This window comes from Gadus chalcogrammus, chromosome 2, assembly GCF_026213295.1.
Source record: "Gadus chalcogrammus isolate NIFS_2021 chromosome 2, NIFS_Gcha_1.0, whole genome shotgun sequence".
In the NCBI taxonomy this organism is placed as follows: Eukaryota; Metazoa; Chordata; class Actinopteri; order Gadiformes; family Gadidae; genus Gadus; species Gadus chalcogrammus.
This window is the reverse complement of record NC_079413.1, coordinates 13945034-13967125: the sequence shown is the minus strand read 5'-3', so window position 1 is coordinate 13967125 and position 22092 is coordinate 13945034. Positions and strand designations below refer to the sequence as shown.

Genomic DNA, 22092 nt, shown 5'->3' with positions numbered 1-22092 from the left:
GCCCGGCCACCCCTCCCCCTCCCCCATCCTGCCCTCCGTCTCCAGGGAGAATCTGGAAGAGGTCAAGGGTTAAGGAGCCACACTTGGGCAGTGGTCATGTGACTCGAGTGGAGGTCCGTTCACCTGATAACCACCAGGCATGCTCAGATGTACCCCGGTGCACAGCAATACTAGCAATGCGAGTTAAATTCCCTGCATTGCTCATTGGTGTCACGGCGTTGCACACTTGGTTTTGGTTGGTCTCTGCGCAAAGTGTCGCAATTCTACTACCCACCACAAATACCTAGGGCATTTCGCAACGTGCCGCATCTCGGTCAGCGATGACATGTCATCTGATGTGACATGTTAGCTGATAACATTCCTACACAAAAGGCAAATGGGGTCAGGGGTCAAACGCCTCTCTCAAGAATGGCAGCAATAGAACCAGCAACCCTAGAGTCCCCAAACCGTTACCTTAGTCTGCGGTTGTCTCTCAAATCTAACTTCAAGATGGAACCACACCTGGGATCCACTTATAATAAGAGTGGGAACCTGACCTCAGTGCACATGGAGGCCAGGGTGTACTAAACATGTTTTAGATGGAGGGGGGGTGGGCTGGTTTCTGAATGACTAAATGGGGAGGAACTCTGCGCCACACACACAGCAGGTTAACAAAAACACCTTGGGCAACAAACCGACATGGAGACAGACGGAGAAGACGGGAAGAAACAAACACACACACACACACACAAGGTCACATTTGCAGTCAGACCGATACAGAGACAGACAGACAGACAGACAGACAGACAAAGCGACTGAGGGATAAACACACACTCACCACAGCACACAGCTGCAGGATAGATGTAAAGGCAGCTTTTAGCCCATAATAACAGTCTATCTGTGGTGAGGCTAGTGCACGGACACGCCCTTCGCCCACACGCTACCCTCCTCTCTCTCTCTATGTCTCTCTATGTCTCCTCCCCCTCTCTCTCTGTCACTCTCTTTCTCCTCAACCATTAGTTCTGGTCGCATGTTTCTCTTAAAAATGTCTTCAAATCCAAAGCACAATAGCCTTTCTCCTTCTTATTCTAGAGAATTAAGGAGATGGAAAAGAAATGGTAGAAGACATGGAAACAGGGATGCCTTCGCTCCTCTCCTCTCTCCTTCTCCTCTCTCACCGTCCTAAGTCAGTGCCTCAACCTCTTCACTTGTCTACTTTTCCACATTCTTTCATCTCCTACTCTTTCTCTCCCTCTCTCCCTCCAACCCACCCACTCACTCTCACTCACATCCTCTCTCTCACACCCTCTCCTTCTCTCTCATTGTCACTCTCCCTCACCCCCGCTCTCACTCAGAGGAAATCTGTCCATCTTGCAAAGTGTGTGGGGCATTCTCTCTCTCTCTCTCACACCACTTACTCTATCACCCCCCACCCACCTCTCTCTCCCTCTCCCTCTCCCTCCCCCTCCCACTCTCTCTCTCTCTCTCTCTTACACCACTTACTCAACCACCCCCCACACCCCACCTCTCTCTCCCTCCCCCTCCCTCTCTCCCTCTCCTTCTCTCTCTCTCTCTTTCTCTCTCCCTCCCTCTCTCTCTCTCTTCTATTTCTGCAGGCTGTGGACACTCTTGCCCTGCCATCCTTCCCTCCCCGCTCCTTCGTGACGGCAGAGGGAGGAGAGCTTGTGGGGGTCAGGGGTCATGTTATGCTGGCTGTGTTGCTGTGCGCTGGGACGTGGACTCCGCCCGCCCACCTCCCGCATGCCTGAGCGCGTCCGTGGAAGCGTGCTCGCCGCCGCGCTCTGAGGCCGCGTGCGTGCTGACATGGGTTGGTGTTGGCGAGGTGCGATGTGGATAAACATTATCACAGACGGTGTGTGCGTGTGTATGCACGTGTGTGTGCGGATTTGCCTTGGTAGTGGGAGGAATTCATAAGTAGGCGTTTGTGTTGTGCATCATATTGTATGCTCTATCATCAAGATTATTACATGGGTGTGTGTGTGTGTGTGTGTGTGTGTGTGTGTGTGTGTGTGTGTGTGTGTGTGTGTGTGTGTGTGTGTGTGTGTGTGTGAGTGAGTGAGTGTGAGTGAGTGTGTGTGTGAGTGTGAGTGAGTGTGTGTGTGTGGGAGCATTGGAAGGATACTGCTGTAGTAGGACTTGCTGGAGCCGGTCGGCTGTGAGGAAGATGGGATGGGTCAACATGAAGTCATCCAACAGGATCTCTGCAGAGAAGAGAGGGAGAGAGACAGAGGACATATTTAGAGTGTTTAGTAGTTTCATTTATCAATGTAAAGCCCAGCAGAATCACCTTGAGACATGCGATTCGCCATTCCGTTAGCCACAATTCCCAGTTGACTTGTGCAAACAACATCTTAATCATGTCTATCAGAATCTTCCATTTGTTCAATGCAAAACAGATAATGCTCAGAACTTCTTCTTAAAGGCTGATTAGAAAATATATAGAAAACTGTGAGAGAGAGACATCAAAGAGAGAGAGAGAGAAAGAGTGAGAGAGAGAGAGAGAGAGAGAGAGAGAGAGAGAGAGAGAGAGAGAGAGAGAGAGAGAGAGAGAGAGAGAGAGAGAGAGAGAGAGAGAGAGAGAGAGAGAAAGAGAGAGAGAGATCAGACATCAGAGAGACAGAGAGATCAGAGATCAGAGAGAGAGAGAGAGAGTGAACCAAAGAGGGTTGGCTGTTAACTGCTTTATGTTCAGATGCTTTGCATTAATCTCCGCTACATCACTTATTTAAAAAGTATTTCAAACACGGATTTCCAACTCCTTCATGCCATGATGTTATGGCAACAAGTCTAATTCCTGTTTTTGCCACTAGGCACAACTAGCTTTTGTACTGGGTAAATGACAAGTATAGACTGTGGCTTGCTGTTGAGAAGAATAGGTAAAACCAAACCTATCAATCAATAGTTGGGTACCAGGTCCTACTCTGATCACCAAGGAAATTAACATGAAGTGCAGCTTTTCGCTAAGTAACACACACAGACACACACACACACACACAACTCGACCAGGTGGTGATTTCACAGCAACAAAATCTTTATATTTATATCCACCTCACTTACAACTCCAAAAGTGATGTGTTTCTGTGTTTGCGTTTCTGCGTGTTTTTTTGTGTTTGTGTGTGTGTGTGTGTATATGTGTGTAATATAAGGAATATAAGTATTTCCGATTGTACATTCAACATGAATACATTCAATTACATAAAAAATCTGTAAATTAACATTCAAACGGCTTCTTGAAAATAAAACCACTAACAAATTCATCAGAATAAACCCTCTTTATGTACTGATGTTTTACTGGGGTAGCTTGGCATAGCACAAGACGGCCTGTGGAGAGAATGTTGACCACGGCTCCCCTTCACATAATGACTCTGCTCATTAAAGGCTGCAGGCTACACAACTAGTGCCAACGCTAAAAACAAACAAAGCAAAGCCTTCAAATTTCGAGAGCTAAACAAAAAACCCAGGAAGCCGAGTAAGAGACTTGACGACTGAAAACAACCAGAGAGAAAAATGTGACCTAGCGTTATTTTGAGTGACGCATAGCTTTGCGTGCATTTTTAAACACTCACACTAATACACAAACCCACACAAACACAGCCAACAAACAACTGAGATAAGCAAAGATTAAATTGATTACTGCATAAAAAGTGGTAGAATACAGCTTCATCCTCATAACTAGCACTTTATGGAATAAAGGACTGAAAAATGCTATGAGGACTGCCAGGGCAGCAGTCCAGAAACCTTAACTCCAAATCCACTGCCAAAAGCTAGTTCTCTCCTGACAATGTGATAGACAAGTGGCTATGATGTCGGGTATAAAGAACTGGGTACGAGGGACAGACCCTGGGGAACTCTGACAACATGCAACACAGGTGAACATACATCCGGCAGTGCAATGTTTTTTGATTGTCCTATTAACAGTTTCCTTTAATGTAATTTCCTCCCTGTGTAGAGTGTTTGTGTTTGAAGGCTGCAGCTAGATAATAAAAAAACAAAAAGGCCTTGACTTGGCGTGCCTAAATGACTGATATAGACTGGTGTTTGTTCCACTGTATTCTCCATTCCACACCTCTGCACCTAATAAAGGGCCTACATGTATGGGAAAGAACTGTGATTTAAGACCCAGATCCCTTTCACCATCTTCATGACTGCCTGCGCCCTTCATCTGAAAGGAGTGACGGTTTAAACCAAGAGCATCAGAGACACACTCTACACAGAGTATTCCTGCTCTTTAATGAAAGCCATGTTGAATAAACCACTCCAGAACCCATAGGAAGTAACCCCAAGAAAACTGTCTCTGTCCATCACAACATATATGATAACAAGTCAACCCACTAAATGGTCAGGGCCAACTGACCATCTCAGTAGGAAGATCTAGAAATGTCTAGATCCAGTTCTAGAAAGGGGGTCCCTAAATAAAGTGAACCAAATTCACACAGGCTAACACAACCTCTCTGGCCTCATCTTGGCTTATATGCTGCTGCAGTCTGGGGACGTTTTTGTGAAGTGAAGTTATATTTTCACACCGGACCTATTGATGAGATGGGGGAAAGGAGCTGAAGGGACAGGAGAGAATATAGGAGAAAGATAGAGCACATGAGAAGAAAAGAGAAGAAGGGAGGAGGGACGAAAATCCTAATAAATGGATATCACCTCTTGCAGTAAGAGGATAAGGTCATCCGAGTTGCTGACACAGCACGTAGACCACATCATGCACACATGGCGCACACACACACATACACACACACACACACACACACACACACACACACACACACACACACACACACACACACACACACACACACACACTCACTTGAATATATAACTATTCTGAGAGCAGCGGCAGTGGTCAGAACATGTAAGAGAGAGGGAGAGGAGGGGTGAAAGAGAGAGAAAGAGAGAGAGAAGGGTGGGAGGAATAAACACATACTGCAGTGGGCGTGTCATATTAGGGCCCACCTCTCTGCAGGCAGTTACCATGGATACACCATGTTGTGTGTGCGTGCGTGTGTGCGTGCGTGCGTGCGTGCGTGCGTGCGTGCGTGCGTGCGTGCGTGCGTGCGTGCGTGCGTGCGTGCGTGCGTGCGTGGTTGCGTGCGTGCGTGGTTGCGTGCGTGCGTGCGTGCGTGCGTGCGTGCGTGCGTGCGTGCGTGCGTGCGTGCGTGCGTGCGTGCGTGCGTGCGTGCGTGCGTGCGTGCGTGCGTGCGTGCGTGCGTGCGTGCGTGCGTGCGTGCGTGCGTGCGTGCGTGCGTGCGTGCGTGCGTGCGTGCGTGCGTGCGTGCGTGCGTGCGTGCGTGCGTGCGTGCGTGTGTGTGTGTGTGTGTGTGTGTGTGTGTGCGTGTGTGTGTGTGTGTGTGTGTGTGTGTGTGTGTGTGTGTGTGTGTGTGTGTGTGTGTGTGTGTGTGTGTGGCCATGCCAGGAAGTGCAAATATACAAAAAGAGAAAGAAGGAAAGTATGAATGAAAGAAGAAACGAGAGATGAAAAAAGTAGAAAGGACAGTGCATCGTAATTATTGAAGCAGTAACAGTAAATAATTTAATTTCACACAGAACCCAAATGTGTGGTGGGCTGTAAAGTGAGTACTATACACCAAAGTGTGTGCACAATAAGATCACGCAGCGCTTATAAATTCAAGATTCATGCAAACAGGCAAACATAAAGACGTCCAATCGGAGGCGGAACAGCAAAACAGAGCAGGGAGCGAAGGAAAGTGTCAAGTGTGCGAGGATTTGACGAGAGAACGGGAAGCTGGGGAGCGAACACACAGCCTGAGAGTGGGTGAGAGAGAGAGAGGAGGGAGGGAGGGAGAGAGGGAGAGGAAGAGTGTGAACGTGGGAGGAGGAGAAGAACAGAGAAGAGGGAAAAGAAGAGGAGAGAGAAGCTACTGGAAGCCACTCCATCCCCCTCCAAGGCAAGACGGGGGAGAGAGAGAGAGAGAGAGAGAGAGAGAGAGAGAGAGAGAGAGAGAGAGAGAGAGAGAGAGAGAGAGAGAGAGAGAGAGAGAGAGAGAGAGAGAGAGAGAGAGAGAGAGAAACAGAGAGGGAGACAGGAGAGAGAAGAGAGAGAAGAGAGACGAGGAGAGAAGCGTGGTAAGCAGGTAAAATTAAAGAAAGAGCAGATGTCACAGAGGCAGAGACAAAACTCCTTCACACAACATTAGCCAAGAGCAGGCAATGCACGATCTACCACAAGAACAGTCTCTCAACAAAGTCGAGGATAAGGTTGAAGCAAATAAGCATGAGACCATGTCGAATAAAGTAGAGAGATGGAGGGAAGAGGATATCAGTTCAGATGGAATAGGGACCCCAGAGGAATACCCCCCCCCACCAGCTCAGAGTGGTTTGACAGGAAAACACTGCCGTCTCTCCACCTCTCTTCAGGAAGATATAAACCTCATTCTGCGTCTCCTGCCTCTCATCAGCAGACCGCACCAATTCCCTGAATTACCGAACATGACCCAGCTACTTTATCCCAGCGCTACAGCAGACGGGAGGGTGTGACCTCAAGGTACATGCTACCAGCGTACATATGGTCAGAGGCTTGTGCATAGCTGGGGATGCTAGCTGGCCGGCTTGTTATAAAGCTAGCCAGTTAGCATCAAGCTAGAAAGCGAGGCAGTGAGCCATCAATTCCAGTGCCTGTTTCTTAATTTTTGGCATTTTTGGTTACAATTTTTGATTGGATTATTGGGAGTATGATAAGATATGAAAAATAAACCGTTTGCACTCATAATAAGGACAGAATTCAACAGGCTAGGTATTGATTTACTTTTCTAACACTAAATTCAGATCAATGCTAAAGCACCTCTGGGTGAGTGGATGGGCAGAAAAGTCAAACAAATAAAAACTGTTTAGGATTTGATCTACTTAAAAGGGAAACCATCCAATAACAGACCCTCTATCACCAGACCAATTTACAAATGCGTATTAGTCTGGAACCTCTCTGGAACATTTTTCAGAGCAAAGAATCATGTGACACATCAGCGGCAGCCATCTTGGCTGTTTATGAAAGTGCCTCAACGGCTCTCACATACGGCACTCCTATCACACAGTCATCTTATTAAAACCTCCTCATTCACGATAAAGGTTTGTGATTGGCCCATCCCGGGGCCAGGTCTCCTGGAAATCTCTCTGAGCAGGCGGGGGTCCTGACACATATGGCAGAGCAAATCAACATGAGCTCTGTTTTCAAAAGCAAGACCACTACTATTACATCCAATCATTCAGGGGACACTTCCAGCGAATACAGAAACAGGTCCAACAAGGAACAGAGAGGAGGTTAGTCAGCTTTTTCTTTGGTTAGCTTGATTATACAGGCCGAGGACATTGGCAGTCAAACCTGGATACCTTGGGCAGGGAGTCAACCACCATCCTTCCTAAATAAAGAGATCACATCCGTTCTAAGTTTTGTCCCACCCTAATATCCTGTTTTACTTGGAAATACATCCCATTAGTAATGCCTGAACGCAGTTCCTCATTGTATGAGTGAACAGGCAATAGTGAGTCAAGTAAGTCCTCTGACGTTGAATGCATGTGCTATGAACGTGTGTTTCTCTCTCCTGCTAGCTAAATGTGCTCTTGCAATATAAGATCCTCTTTTTCATACAAGTTGTTTTAATCTATTACTTCTATTCCTGTCCGCCACCTTCCTCTTGCCCCTCCTCCTCTCTCTCTCATAACTTTCCTGTCCTGTCCTTACCCCTCTCTCTCTCTCTCTCTCTCTCTCTCTCTCTCTCTCTCTCTCTCTCTCTCTCTCTCTCTCTCTCTCTCTCTCTCTCTCTCTCTCTCTCTCTCTCTCTCTCTCTCTCTCTCTCTCTCTTTTCCTCCCACTCTGTCTTTCCTAATGTCTGGTAGAGTGCTGGTTGCCATGTGAACAGATGTTGAAGAGGCTTTTTTAACACACACACACACACACACACACACACACACACACACACACAAACACAGAACCACAAACCACACTACACGCACACACGTGTGTGAACAAGCACCATATGCACATCCACGCAGAGGTACACATCACGAGAGCCTCACATGCGTTCACACACACGTGTAAATACAAAACAACTACGTAGTGGGTGGCTCCCACATTATGTTAGCTTTTCTTCATGAAACTACTTCCCACACAAAAAACTATTTTCTCCCTCTCTCTCTCTCTCTCTCTCTCTTACTTCCTCCCATTTCTTTGAATGTATAATTCCTCATATTTTCGTTCAGTAAGTAGAAAAAGAGGAATGGGTGGATTCCAAACCACACATCATAACACACAAAACACACAGGGGCCACGTGATCGGACGACTGAAAGGTTGACCTATTATTATTAATATTCATGTGACTTGATGTGTCCATTAAACGCAGTTCCATGAATTTATCTTCCCACTGCTCCCCATTGGTCTCCCCTCAAGTACAGTAGGACCAGTGGAGAGCATTTTTTTCAACTGGTGCACAACTGCACACATAGAAACATAAATACACATTCACACGACTCTTTACCATCATGTGATCCTTTGAACAGCTGTCTAATTCCTAAAGAGAAGCAGTCATTCAGTGTAACTTCTAACATTTCCATGTAAAAACCCACCATGTGTTGACTAGAAACCACTAGTCTGCGTGGGTGTTGTTGGGCCCGTCTCAGTGGTGCCCCAGAAGCAGCACAAGAAATAAAGAAATATAAATAATATCCAAACAGCGAGCACGCTCAGATCCCCGTGAGTGCTAAGCAATGAGGGATTATCCATCCGGAAAATGGTGCTATTTCACCAGCACGTTGGAAAGACAAGAAAACACAAATACATTTTCTGAAGGTCAACAAGCAATTCAGCCTCAAGATAAGGACAAGAAGTCTAATATAAATTCAACACAACCATTTTAAATTTGCAATATTCTAAAAAGTTACAAATGTTTGATACGATTTTGTGAACACACCGCAAAATATATTCCACGTATTTAAATATATATATTTTTACAATATTTAAATTACATTCCACGGCTTTTCCTCACATGTTGCTCTACATCCTCCCTTTAAAACAGACGCATCAAAATGTTCTCAGGGACATACGCTTGCGTCACGCAGAAACACAAACAGGTTTGCATACTCATAAACAGAAAACCGTTGCCCAACATGCTCAGAACGCACAGCCATATATCTCGACTGCCCAGTATTCAATAGATGTTTTCCTTTGGTTGGCATTTCAGTTGAACAGTGCCTCACCACTTAGTATGTGCGTCCTGTCGCAGCATGTCTGTTTGTGTGTGTGTGTTGGGGGGCGCGTGTGTGTGTGTGTGTGTGTGTGTGTGTGTGTGTGTGTGTGTGTGTGTGTGTGTGTGTGTGTGTGTGTGTGTGTGTGTGTGTGTGTGTGTGTGTGTGTGTGTGTGTGTGTGTGTGTGTGGATGTGTGGGGTTGCATGCATGCGTGCGTGTGTATTACGTTACAGGTTCACTTTGGCTGCTCCTTGTTCTCTTTTACAATCTCAGGAATGATATGTTCCACACCTTTAACACGTCAGCAAGTGTGTACACACACACGCGCGCGCACACGCACACACACACACACACACACACACACACACACACACAGCGACAGACAGAGAGAGAGAGCTTAAGAAAAATGAAAAGAGAAAGCCAGAGAGACTTAAAGACATAGGGAGAGCAAAGGAGAGAGTCATAGAGAGAGAGAGAGAGAGAGAGAGAGAGAGAGAGAGAGAGAGAGAGAGAGAGAGACAGACAGAGAGAGAGACAGAGAGAGAGACAGAGACAGAGACAGAGACACCATGTGAAGGCATGATAATATAATGGGTGGCCAACCGGACGCCACCGATGGCATGAACAGTGTGATGATTTAAGACAGACGTCTGGGCCCAGGGGAGGACAACTAAAACACACACGCTCACAGAGATTATATAGCAGCGATGCATGGCTCAACAATGATATCTTACGGTCGCTGCGGCATATAATGAGTAAGCAGACAGGAAGTCTGTCTGGCTGACTGCACACACACAAGCCCGCACATACACACACACGCACACACATACACACACACAAATGCACACAGACGTTTGGGTTGCAATGGCTGGGGTTAATGGTCACAGTGATTTAGCATATATAAATAGAAGAGAAAGGATACGACTGTGTCTTTTTTAACAGGTACAAATGAGCAGCGGGCAGTGCATTGCGGGGGGAGTTCCGTCGAGATACGATCCTTCCCACTGGCGTGAAAAAACACTTCCTGGTGGTATGTGCTGGTAACTAGCAGCAACCAGATCAACACTACCCCACCTGCCCAAACATTCTGCTTGTTTTGGGGAAATAAGACGGAACGATGAGTTATGTTATGGAGAGGCGGGTGGGGGTGCTGGTGAGGATGCCAGCGGGCTCTGGGTGTGGTGGAATCATCACATATGTGGGGAAAACAGGGATGTGCATTCAACCAGCGCATTCCTCTATATAGTCCACAGCCACCGTGTCCAATCATGCACCCGACCCCCCCACAGCACACATACACACACACACACACACGCAGATGGAAATACACACGCACACACAGATGCAGTCATGTACACCCACACACAGATATACACATACATGCATACAGCTGCAGGCACACACACACACGCACACAGATTGAAACATACATGCACAAACCGAGGCATACATACATACACACACATACAAAGACCAACACACACACAAACCCAGGAACACACACACATATATTCATACATAGACACAAACACACAGACCAACGTAAACAGACACAAATACAGAACCATCTCATCATGTCAAACGCCTCCCGATATGTGTGAATGTGTGAGAAAACGTGCGTGTGACTGTGTGTTTGTGGGGGGGGGGGGGGGTGAAACAAGAGAGGATTGAGGTGCTAACCTAGATATACTTAATCCCCCCCCAAACACACACACACACACACACACACACACACACACACGCACACAACTCCTCATCATATGTGATTTCCTCAGGATGACCAGGTTAGGTTGGTGGGATTTAGTACAGAAAGCATCATTGGATTTCTGACAGCGTTGTCGTTATTTAGATTGCATGAACCCCCTCTGCAAGGGTAACAATGCGCTGTTATTAATTCACAGAAGAAACTGATATGGCAATAGGAGAATATTTATATTTTCCCGGAACAAACAAAAAGAGATCGGTTCTAAGATTGAACGGATAGTGTCAATACACTTCCTTTTACCTTGTTTATTTGTACCAGGGAATTTGTGTTTTCAGTTGACCATGTTATTTTGTACTGTGTGTGTCTGAAACAGGCGTGTGTCTGAAAACAGGCGTGTTTCTGCAAGGAATCAATGTGCATAGAACCTGTGTTTGAACCAACAGGGCGCAGTCATATTTCACGCCATGAACAATCTGGAGAGAAAATTAAAGTAGACAGTTGGAATTTGGAAATCTGACACTTGTGTTTAGAGGAAATAGAACAGTAGGGTGCTTTCCTTTCTTTTTTAAGGGCAATATCCTCGGAAACAAGTAGATTCAAGCCTTTTAATGAAAACTCGTATCCTATTTCTGTGAGCGCTGAATCACTGTCTAGTGAAACATGGACACGCCGACACACACACAAACTAAGACAAACACATACACACAAAAAATCTGTTCAGAGGGAGAGAGGAGAAGGCAATGTGTGTGTGTGAGTACCTTCTGGGGCATTCCAAGACTATCTCTCAGTGTGTGTGTGTGTGTGTGTGTGTGTGTGTGTGTGTGTGTGTGTGTGTGTGTGTGTGTGTGTGTGTGTGTGTGTGTGTGTGTGTGTGTGTGTGTGTGTGTGTGTGTGTGTGTGTGTGTGTGTGTGTGTGTGTGTGTGTGTGTGTGTGTGTGTGTGTGTGTGTGTCCTTAAGATGAGCAGGTTTGTCTGGACTGACAAGGAGTACATCTTGAGTATACTGTTTGCCGCCTACTAACCTAGCTCAGTAATTGGAAGACTATGGGAACGATGACAAAAAAAAAAGTTGAAATGCCCTGCTCGGATTGGTAGAGTCAATCAAAAAGTGTAAGCAGGTTTACACGCCTCCATACAGAAAGTAATCCATGAGCTAAACATTCTCTTGGCTAAGTGTTATTTTTGTTGGGCTGGGCTGAGCAATGAGCACTTAAAGAATGCCAACTGTACAACAACCTTAACAAAGCTGTTTTAAAAGAACATGTAAAACTTGTTTTGATTTTCAATTGACTTAACAGAGACCTACCGAGTATGGCTTTCATTTGGTTGTCGTCTGAAAATATCAAAAATCAAGGGAGTCTGACAGGCAGCTGACACCGCAAACTTATATTAAATAAATGACTTCTTCAAGTTTCTTCAAGATATCTACATTGACAATCTGATAAAACAATCACAAAAAAACTACACTTCCTTAGGCATACTATCGTTGCCTTGAGACAGATTCTAGGCTTTGATCTGATTTGATGTGTTTATGGGATAATGACATCAAAGACATAATGCTAAACGTTGCCGACTGTAGCTCCTGCTTCAATGGCTTCGATAGCTTATTCAAACCAGTGCACACAGAGACAGTCTGTGAAGGCCATAGCAAAAAGAAAGCGCTGTCAGGTTGAAAACACGCAAAAAACACTAAATAATGTCAGAGAAACATGAGAGAAATTAGTGTTGGTAAGGGCCTCTCAAGTCACAAAGTAATAAAAAAAATTGTCCCAGGAAAATAAGTATATCTGAACTTGTCTCACCCTGCTGTCAGTAATCCTAAAACCAGCCAAGCCAATAGAAAGATTAAGGAAACTAGGAGTTTGTTTTGATGGACACACAGATAAAGGATGAAGGCAGCCTTACTGCCTTTATTCAATATTTTCCTAGTGTTAAGTCTATTTGGAGGACACACGTAGGTAGAAGAAACCAGATTGTTGAAAAACCCTTTCAGAATAAAAGCACCCATGTAAAGGCGTGGGCTTCCTAGTTATAGAGGGAATGTGTCAAAGTGATAGGATGCAGATGATGAGGCATCATGAGTGGGGATGTCGGTATAAAAAGTCAGAGGACACTTCTTACAAACTTTTTAAATACCAACTCAGTGAAATTCAGAGTGCCATCATGCTAATTCCCCAAAGCTAATTTTCCTTTGCGTAAACTGATAGTAAAATGAGCTGATTTAAATGAGCACAGAGGTAGAAACCTCAACGTAATAACATTAATTTGAATGAATAGCTCAATAGGAGCATTTGAGCATTTACTTTTGTTTCTCTCTGGGTCTCTCTGGATGATATAACTGCAGCTAAGCAGTCTCTACTGAGCATTTCTTATCAACCAATAGTAGTCTTTATGTATCATAAACCATGCTATCAAACATTTTCCCATTTAATTGTATTTAATGAGGTATAAGATGTACAGATGTGTAAGGTGGCCCCATGAACATAGAATACAACCAATACACAAACATGAGTATAAGCTAGCTACACGTAAATACTAGGTAAGACGGACAAAAACTGATCGATATCAAAGTCTAGTTAAAGTACCTAACAAACAGACAGATATATAACAAAGTCTAGCGAACACACCTAACGAGAAGACAGATATATATCGAAGTCTGGTGAACATACATTACAAGAAGACAGATATAGAAGTCTAGTGAACATACCTAACTAGAAGACAGATATATATCAAAGTCGAGTGAGCATACCTAACCAGAAGCAGATATATATTAACGGCTGGTGTACATACCATACCCGAATCCATCAGACAGGCCAGATGGATTTGAACATTATAATCCAGACACTTAGCTTGTCAAAATCAATTTAATGTCGGGGCTTAGATTTTAAACAGGTAGGAAAACAACTTCACCAGACCAAGCCTGAGGCGGTGCAATTAGAATTCACGAGAGGGCAAAAGATCAAAGGTCAGAGAGAGAGAGAGAGAGAGAGAGAGAGAGAGAGAGAGAGAGAGAGAGAGAGAGAGACCAACAACAGCCTCTGTTGCCTCGGTTGAATGCATCCTCACGGGAACTCCTAAGAATGGTTGACGTTTGGAGATAGAAGACAACAGGCAAAAGTTAGAGAAAAGACAACGACAACAGACCAGTCTAAATAACCTGCCTCATTCAGGCGCCTACTAAGACATACTGAAATATAACAGCCAGTGGCCATTTCATGTTGCATAAGCTGCTGTAGTGTTTGTTGGTTTTGGTAACATGTCAAACTGCCGTTTGGACCAATTTCCATATAAACGACTGCTGCTTTGCGAGGATGAAAAGATAGGTAACAAGCATTATGTGTTATTTTCATTTACCAAGTACTGTATTATATTATATTATATTACATTACATTACATTATATTATATTATATTATATTATCATAGGTATGACTTGTCTATCCTCATTCAGTTTAACCTGTAGACAATATATAAAATACTCCATGTTTGTAGTCCATTGATTCCTATCCCCTGTCACTAATACTGAGCCAGCCAGTTTATTTAAGGGCAGATCGATGGGCCATCCGTGTGACTGATGTATCGTGAGGGCAGTCAAAGAGGAAATATGCCCTTATAAAACCCTCTATGAGCACTTCTTATTGAACGTTTTATCAGGGTAGAGACTCTTCCTCTCAGCTCTGACAGCTGGCATGTGGATGCATGGATATCATTCACTATCTAATCAAACCATCACCGGTTTGAGCCCAACAAATGTACCCCTAAAGCAATTTCTCGAAGATACAATTGTATTTTATAAGGCTGGGCCAAGAGCAGCCTAACGAAATTATATTAAATGAGATATCACATCACAGCGCTTAACAATTTGAATAAAAAAATGAATAGCCATCCTGTAAAATACCATTGACGAGAATTTGCAATTGAAGGTGATAACGCTGTCAATATTTAAGTGAAATGCATGTTGTTTTACATGGTGAGCCTGGGAATGAGGGAGGGATGATCCGCCTGGACACAGGCCAACCCTGGAATGCTGCATTACTGTTGGCTCGCTGCTCCATTGCCTGCTTACCGCCTGCTAACCAACTGATTAACACGTGCAGGTGGCATGGTGCTCAAGGAGACACGTTTTTAACATCACCAGACTCAAGCGGTTTGAACTCGTCTTTGACTTATTTGGGATTATAGATATGTAATTTATGGGGATATCTAACATGTGAGGTTTGGCATTAAGCAAACAAATATCTCTCTCTCTCTCTCTCTCTCTCTCTCCCTCCCTCCCTCCCTCCCTCCCTCCCTCCCTCCCTCTCCAGAACCCAACCAAGCCCGACGGCAGGAGACCTTTGGGCCGTGACAATGTGCTGGTCAGTGTGCACGCACCCCTGGCTCCCAGCTGGCTCCGTGGCTGCTTTTCTCACAGTATGTCTGCTGCGTTGATAAGTCTATTACAGAGAGGGCTAGGGACGGGCGGGACTCCTGGGTATTACAGGCCACGAGTCACATTTGACCCCCCCTCTAACCGCTCAACCCCCCCCTCCCCTCCCCCCACCCCACCCCAACAGTGTATTTGTACATAATAGTTCCAGCGGTCAAAGTCTGAAAGCCAGACAGCACAACAGTAGCAGCCTGCTCTCTCAACCTGTTTGGTTTGAGGGCGGGGGGATTGCTCCACAGCACGTGGGCAGGGCCAGAACTAGATGTGAACACTCCTTTTTAGCACAGTGCGCCTCTGCTTGACCCAGATGCTTAACAAATCAATTATTCAAAGAAGAGACTTCTAGCGCATTGAGATATTGGGGTGATTTTGAGGTTATCATAGAGAGGTTTCATGCTCACATCAATCTCTGTGCCGGCTTGCGCTTTATAGTCTCTCGGCTCCCAGAGCCTACTTGTAATGTTTAGCAGAGTCTTCTAAGGGGCCTCGGTGAAACACAATGCTGTTAATAACCTTCAAACTGTGCCTTTCTTACAGACGCCTCCAAGTGCCTGGCATGGATTTCTTTTTAGAATAATGCAGATTTAAAGGTAAGAGAGAGACAGAAGGTGACGCAGGAGAGAGAGGGAAAGAGAAAGAGAGAGAGAGAGAGAGAGAGAGAGAGAGAGAGAGAGAGAGAGAGAGAGAGAGAGAGAGAGAGAGAGAGAGACAGAGAGAGAGAGAGAAATAGAAAGAGATGGAGACACTGGGATGGAGACACTGGGATGAATACAGAGAAAGAGATAAAACAAGATCAAGAGACAGAGAGAGAGAAAGACTGAGAACGAGAGGGAGAGAGAGAGAGCGAGAGACAATGGGACGAGAGACGAGAGAGCGTCCCAGGGACTGGACCAGAGAGAGAGAGGGATAACAAGCCAACAGAGCGTCACACCGTGCCCTTCTGCCACTGCATCTGCACGGTAAACAACACATTGTATATTATCATGCCAGAGAGGGACCGGCCCGCGCGGTGCCTGAGGACAGACACCAGAGCGCTGTGGTCCTCCTCTGGGACATATCAGCCCAGATCACGCCGCCGCGCCATGATGAGTCCATGAGGCAAAAACCTGTAAACCCGCAAACCCAGCTAGCACGTCCTCGCTCACGCACAGGGCGGCGTCCTGAACAGCCTGTACTCCCTGGTAACAAGTAGTGCTAGCACAGAGAGGCCGTCGGACGCACGCGCAAGACAAAAGGCGGGAATAATCACTCTGTGTGTGTGTGTGTGTGTGTGTGTGTGTGTGTGTGTGTGTGTGGGTGTGTCGGTGTGTCGGTGTGTCGGTGTGTCGGTGTGTGTGTGTGTATGCGTGCGTGCGTGCGTGCGTGCGTGCGTGCGTGCGTGCGTGTGTGTGTGTGTGTGTGTGTGTGTATGGGTGTGTGTTTTTATGTTTTTGTTAACGATTCTACTTCGAAGACTATATATATATATATATATATATTGAATACTATATATAATTTTGGACTGCCAGCCCAAAAGTACGGACTTCTATCCCAGATGTCCAGCTCCTAACCTGCCGGTATCCATGAAAAGGATGTCCACCCCCGACCTGCTCCATAATGACATGGATCTGAATGCAAAGTGGCTATGCATAAAAGTATCAGCTAAATGACTGGATGGTCAATAGCAAACCAATGATATATATTGATCCTCAGCCTCTAATTTGTTATCATTCCTAAATTGGCAATGGTCATCACCCCAGTCCCAAATTATACACAAATTATCACTGCGCACACGCCATTACAAATTACAGTGGCTTCCTGTATTATTCATGGCCATGACCAGCAAGCAACATTTAAGTCAGGAAGTAGTTGGAGGAGGACTTCATTAGTAATTAATGGAGGGTGTGTGTTTGTTTGCGTGCGTGTGTGCATGCGTGCATGCATGCATGGATGCGTGACGCCATTGTGTCTATAGGTTACTCTCGTTCTCGACCTCTGTCCATCCATTATCTCTTCATCCAGATGAATCCCATAATTAACTTAATTATCATGATTAGCAGGAGGATCGTTTTCTCAAAATAGCGTCTTTGTTTTCTCCGTCTTTGAGTGTCACATGTCAGGCTTTAGGCGCATCGTTTCTTCACAAACTTGATCCACTGGAATGTAATAGTTCACTGTCCATGCAGGGTTTCGAATATCTACCATTTGGACCGAATGTGTTGACGTCTATGGTATACCACACAGGAATTTGGTTCCTACAAGCTCAACCTAGTTGACTGTGGACTTACTGATAGCTCTAGACCAGAGGAAAACACATCCGCTTCCATCTGCATGTGATGGTTTGTCTTAAAGCTTAACTCGCTGGCATTTTAAAAAGGGGAGCGAAGGACTTGTGTTGTGTTGAAGACGGGTGTGTTATGTAACAGAATGGTTGGTCTTAAAACACTGCCTTCCTCGCTGCTGCAGGAGAGATGGTTGTGTGGGTGTCTAGGGTGCAACAAGTGCACGTTCTGTTGCGCGCACAAACACACACACACACACACACACAAAGCCACGCACATGCATACACAGACACATGCACGCACACACACACAGACACATTCTCGCCCCCACACACCTGCAAATGCAGACATGCACACGTACGCAGACACACACACACACACACTCATGCATACACAAACACAGTGCCTTTCCAACAAATATTCAATCAAACTAAATATATCCAAGCATGTAGGAATGTGCAAAAACATACATATACAAAATATGTAGAAACTGACAGTAGCAGAGACGCCCCCGCACACACACGCACCCACACACACACCCACACTAACCCACGTCACACCCACAGTAAGGCAGAGCATAAACACACAGAAATATGTGCATACATAAACACAACAACAGCATCGTTATAGAAGGTGGATGTTATGTCCTGTAATAGTTGAGGAGCTAAGAGGCATGAACACGCACCACACACACACGCATAACACCCTTTCTTCAGGGCACACTGGTTTTTCTCTAAGAAGGCGGTAGTTATGTAACCACTGCATACAGGCCGGCAGAACACACACACATACATACACACTCACACACACGCACGCTGAAGGAACAGCCTGTGTTATGGTGACTATAGAATGAATGTGAAATTAATATACATATGGACATGTTTTTTGGTGAAGAGAATACTCCGTAACCAATGCATTGTAATTAACAACTAATTAACCTGAGTGTTATAATCCACTGAGATTTTCCAACCATCATATCCTCTGTACAACTGTCTTTTTGCTTTCTTCCCTCGTTCTCTTACAAATATGCCCTTTATTACATGACAGAAGAGTGATAGAAAGAACATGATTTAGCAATTTGTCTTGATATATTTTGTTTTCTTTTGAGAAAATCTCCTTTAAATTACCCCATTAACATTTTACGAATGACCTGCTTATAAATACAGGGGATTAGCGGATAGGAGGATTTCAACCACTGCATTAACAACAGTGTGAGTGTGTGTGTGTGGGGGGGGGGGGGGGGGGGGGGGGGGGTGTTTGCATGTGCGTGTGTGTGTGTGTGTGTGTGTGTGTGTGTGTGTGTGTGTGTGTGCGTGCGTGCGTGCGTGCGTGCGTGCGTGCGTGCGTGCGTGCGTGCGTGCGTGCGTGCGTGCGTGCGTGCGTGCGTGCGTGCGTGCGTGCGTGCGTGCGTGTAATCCCTCACCTGTACAGTGCCCGTAACGTTTTCCCGCCACGCTGTCCAGCAGGGTGAGGGTCAGGTTATCGGGGGTCTCGGCGCTCAGAGGACTCCCACTCCCAACTCCTCCTCCTCCCCCACTCCCTCCTCCTCCGCTTGAGGCGTCAGTGACCAGGCTGGCCTCGGAGCTCTGCTCGTCACTGGAGAGCGACGGGCTGCGTACGTCCCCGCCTCCACCTCCACATCCACCAGCGCTGGAACCACCGAACCCGGGCCCTCCAGAGCCAGGGGCCATAGCAAGGGTGGCCCCTGTGGCCAGGGGCCAGCAGGGGGGCTCCTCTGTGTCCGGGCTGGGGGTGAAGCGTCACAGGATTACACACTGAGAGAGAGAGAGCCAACGACCTGCGGGGTCTGACAGTTGAACTCTGGATGGGAGGGGTTACAGGTCTCACACTAACCAGGCTATATTCAGTTCTTATATTTAGGGCGTTCTAGTCTGTAGGACTAGGTTCAGAGTAGATCTCACACTGACAACCCTTTTGGTAGGTTGACAAACACATTCAAGTCTGTTTAAATTAATATTTGTGATAGTAACAATTGTTATACTTTTATTATGTTATTATTGTATTTCACTTTTACTACATTGTAGGGTTTATTAAGGGAGCTCAATTTTGCAATTTGAACATTATTAAACCATAACAATAATAATAAATGTATCTTCTTATAGTAAGTTATAATATTCAGTAGGCCTGCAAGAACTGAAGTCATTCAGTAGACTACGGAAGTCGAAATGTAGGCTTTTACATAAACAAACATAACCACACAACAGATTGGCTCAACATTGAATGAGACATTACAGACCAAAAAAAATAAAAATAATCATCAGACAATTAAGCTTTGGTTTTGTTTTGGGCTCAGCAGAGATAGTCATCCCATCTGAATGTGTCCCCCTTCTAACAGTAACGGCCATTAAAGACACACAACAGTGCTCAAGGTATATATAGTCCCCTTAATCAACAAGCCTACTAGCATTCCATTGGAGTCGTTGGAGAAGTACAGGGATGTCTTGCCCTGGTTTCCCCTAAACACTGCTGCTACTGTTACATGATGCTGACACGCATAAACACCGTCCGCCTTCTCACCTGAAAACCTCCCGCGCCTGTCCGCTCTCCGGTGAAGTCTCCCTAAAGAACGGTACCACCCGGGACAGGCTGGCCCTCCTCCGGGATCCCCCGGTACCGCTGGCCTTGTCCGCCCCGCCGAAGCCCCCGGCCCGCGTCAGAGCGGTGGTCTGCTTTTTCAAGAACTTCTCCAGCGGCTTCATACCCGCCGGCATGGTTGGAGTAGTGCGTGAATGCAAATCGACTCGATCAGATGTAGGATGCTGCTGGTGACGATGGTGATGTGGAGGAGTCCAAACTTCCAAAGACAGGTGGTGATCACATATATAAACCCTACGATAGATCGGACCCCCTGGATGGTTGCTACATTCTAACAAAAATAAACGTTCGGAAGGTACAGACCCGATCAGCTGCCTCTTCCGTTCATAGCGTCGGATTGGGTCGATTTTAAGAAGACAGAGAAAATAAGAGGGATTCTAACCCATTTGCAGAAAAAAAAACCCGAGGTTGAACAGACGAGAGAATGCGGTTGGATGAAACGTGTAGGAGTCCCTCGCACTCTCTCCCCCTCTCTCACACACACACACACACACACACACACACACACACACACACACACACACACACACACACACACACACACACACTTTCTCTCTCTCTCTCTCTCTCTCTCTCTCTCTCTCTCTCTCTCTCTCTCTCTCTCTCTCTCTCTCTCTCTCTCTCTCTCTCTCTCTCTCTCTCTCTCTCTCTCTCTCTCTCTCTCTCTCTCTCTCTCTCACGCTGCTTCGGCGGACACGTCCAGGTAGCCTCCAAGGCAGATTATGATCCCCGCGTCACCGAAAAACCAGTCTATCCGCCCTGCTCTCCGGCGGACGTCATTCCGGTGTACCTCAGAGCCAGACGGGGGGCAACTACTACACGGCCTGCAGCAACAACTACACGCGCTGCTGCACGGATCCCCCCTGCTCCACAAGCCCGGCTAGGGCTCAAACCGCCCCAACGGCGCGGTTGTTGAGTGCAGTGCAGTGCAATGCAGTGCAGTGCTGAAAACAGTGCGGGTGTCCCGAGTTGAGGACGTACCGAATTTCCTTCCGTCTCTCCACGATCACAGCGCACTGGGAATACGATCACAAAAAAAAATATGGACCAGTAAGGAGGATCAACAAAAAAAAAGTAGGCTAGGTGTCTCCGTTGAGATGGTGTCGCGGCGTTGGAGCCAGCAGTCACGGCTCGGTGTTCCCCGCTTGTCTTCTCTGTTCAGCTAGTGTGTAACGCTCCTCTGTTATGTCTGCGCAGCGTGTTCGCACGAATCAGAAACCAAGCTGCAGTCTCTCTTGCTCTCCCATGTAACTCTCTCTGTTTCGCGCTCTCTCTCGCTCTCTCGCTCTCTCTCTCTCTCTCTCTCTCTCTCTCTCTCTCTCTCTCTCTCTCTCTCTCTCTCTCTCTCTCTCTCTCTCTGATGTAGAGCTCTGTTCCTCCTCTCACCCTCTTTCTCTCTCTTCTCGCTCTCCTGCCTCCTCTTCTGGTAAATTAGTGGAACGAGAAGCGAAGTGACTCGTAATACACACTCGAATGCATGCACGCTCCCTCTCACGCGCAGTGGATCTGCTACACGCACACACGTGTACACACTCACACACACACACACACACACACACACACACACACACACACACACACACACACACACACACACACACACACACACACACACACACACACACACACACACATACACACCGCTCGGCTCAGAGCGCGTTTTTGCATGTGTTTGTATTTGTGTGTGCATGTGTGTGCGCGTGCGTGCGTTTTTGAGTGCTAGCGTGCGTACGCGTGCGTGCATGTGTGAACGTGCCGTCGCCCAACACCGCTGCTCCATCTCGCCTCCTCCCTCCCTCAAATATGCTGCATTTGCATGGCTGCTGCCGACGCACATAGACCCACGTTACTGCATTATATCCATATGAGACTCACACGGGTG

General features: G+C 46.3%; 1 protein-coding gene across 1 annotated transcript in view; it reads right to left on the bottom strand.

Moving 5' to 3' along the window:
• The window catches only part of rapgefl1 (Rap guanine nucleotide exchange factor (GEF)-like 1), a 32047-nt gene extending 10475 nt beyond the window's left edge, over window positions 1–21572 (bottom strand). The window contains exons 1-4 of the mRNA XM_056582093.1: window positions 20133–21572; window positions 19018–19340; window positions 2123–2201; window positions 1–52 (exon numbers count right to left, since the gene is read on the bottom strand). The exon at window positions 1–52 is cut by the window's left edge and continues 114 nt beyond it. Of these exons, the coding sequence (XP_056438068.1) occupies window positions 1–52; window positions 2123–2201; window positions 19018–19340; window positions 20133–20326 (648 nt within the window). The 5' untranslated portion in view covers window positions 20327–21572. The remainder of the gene's footprint in view (window positions 53–2122; window positions 2202–19017; window positions 19341–20132) is intronic.
• Between the last annotated feature and the right edge of the window lie 520 nt (window positions 21573–22092).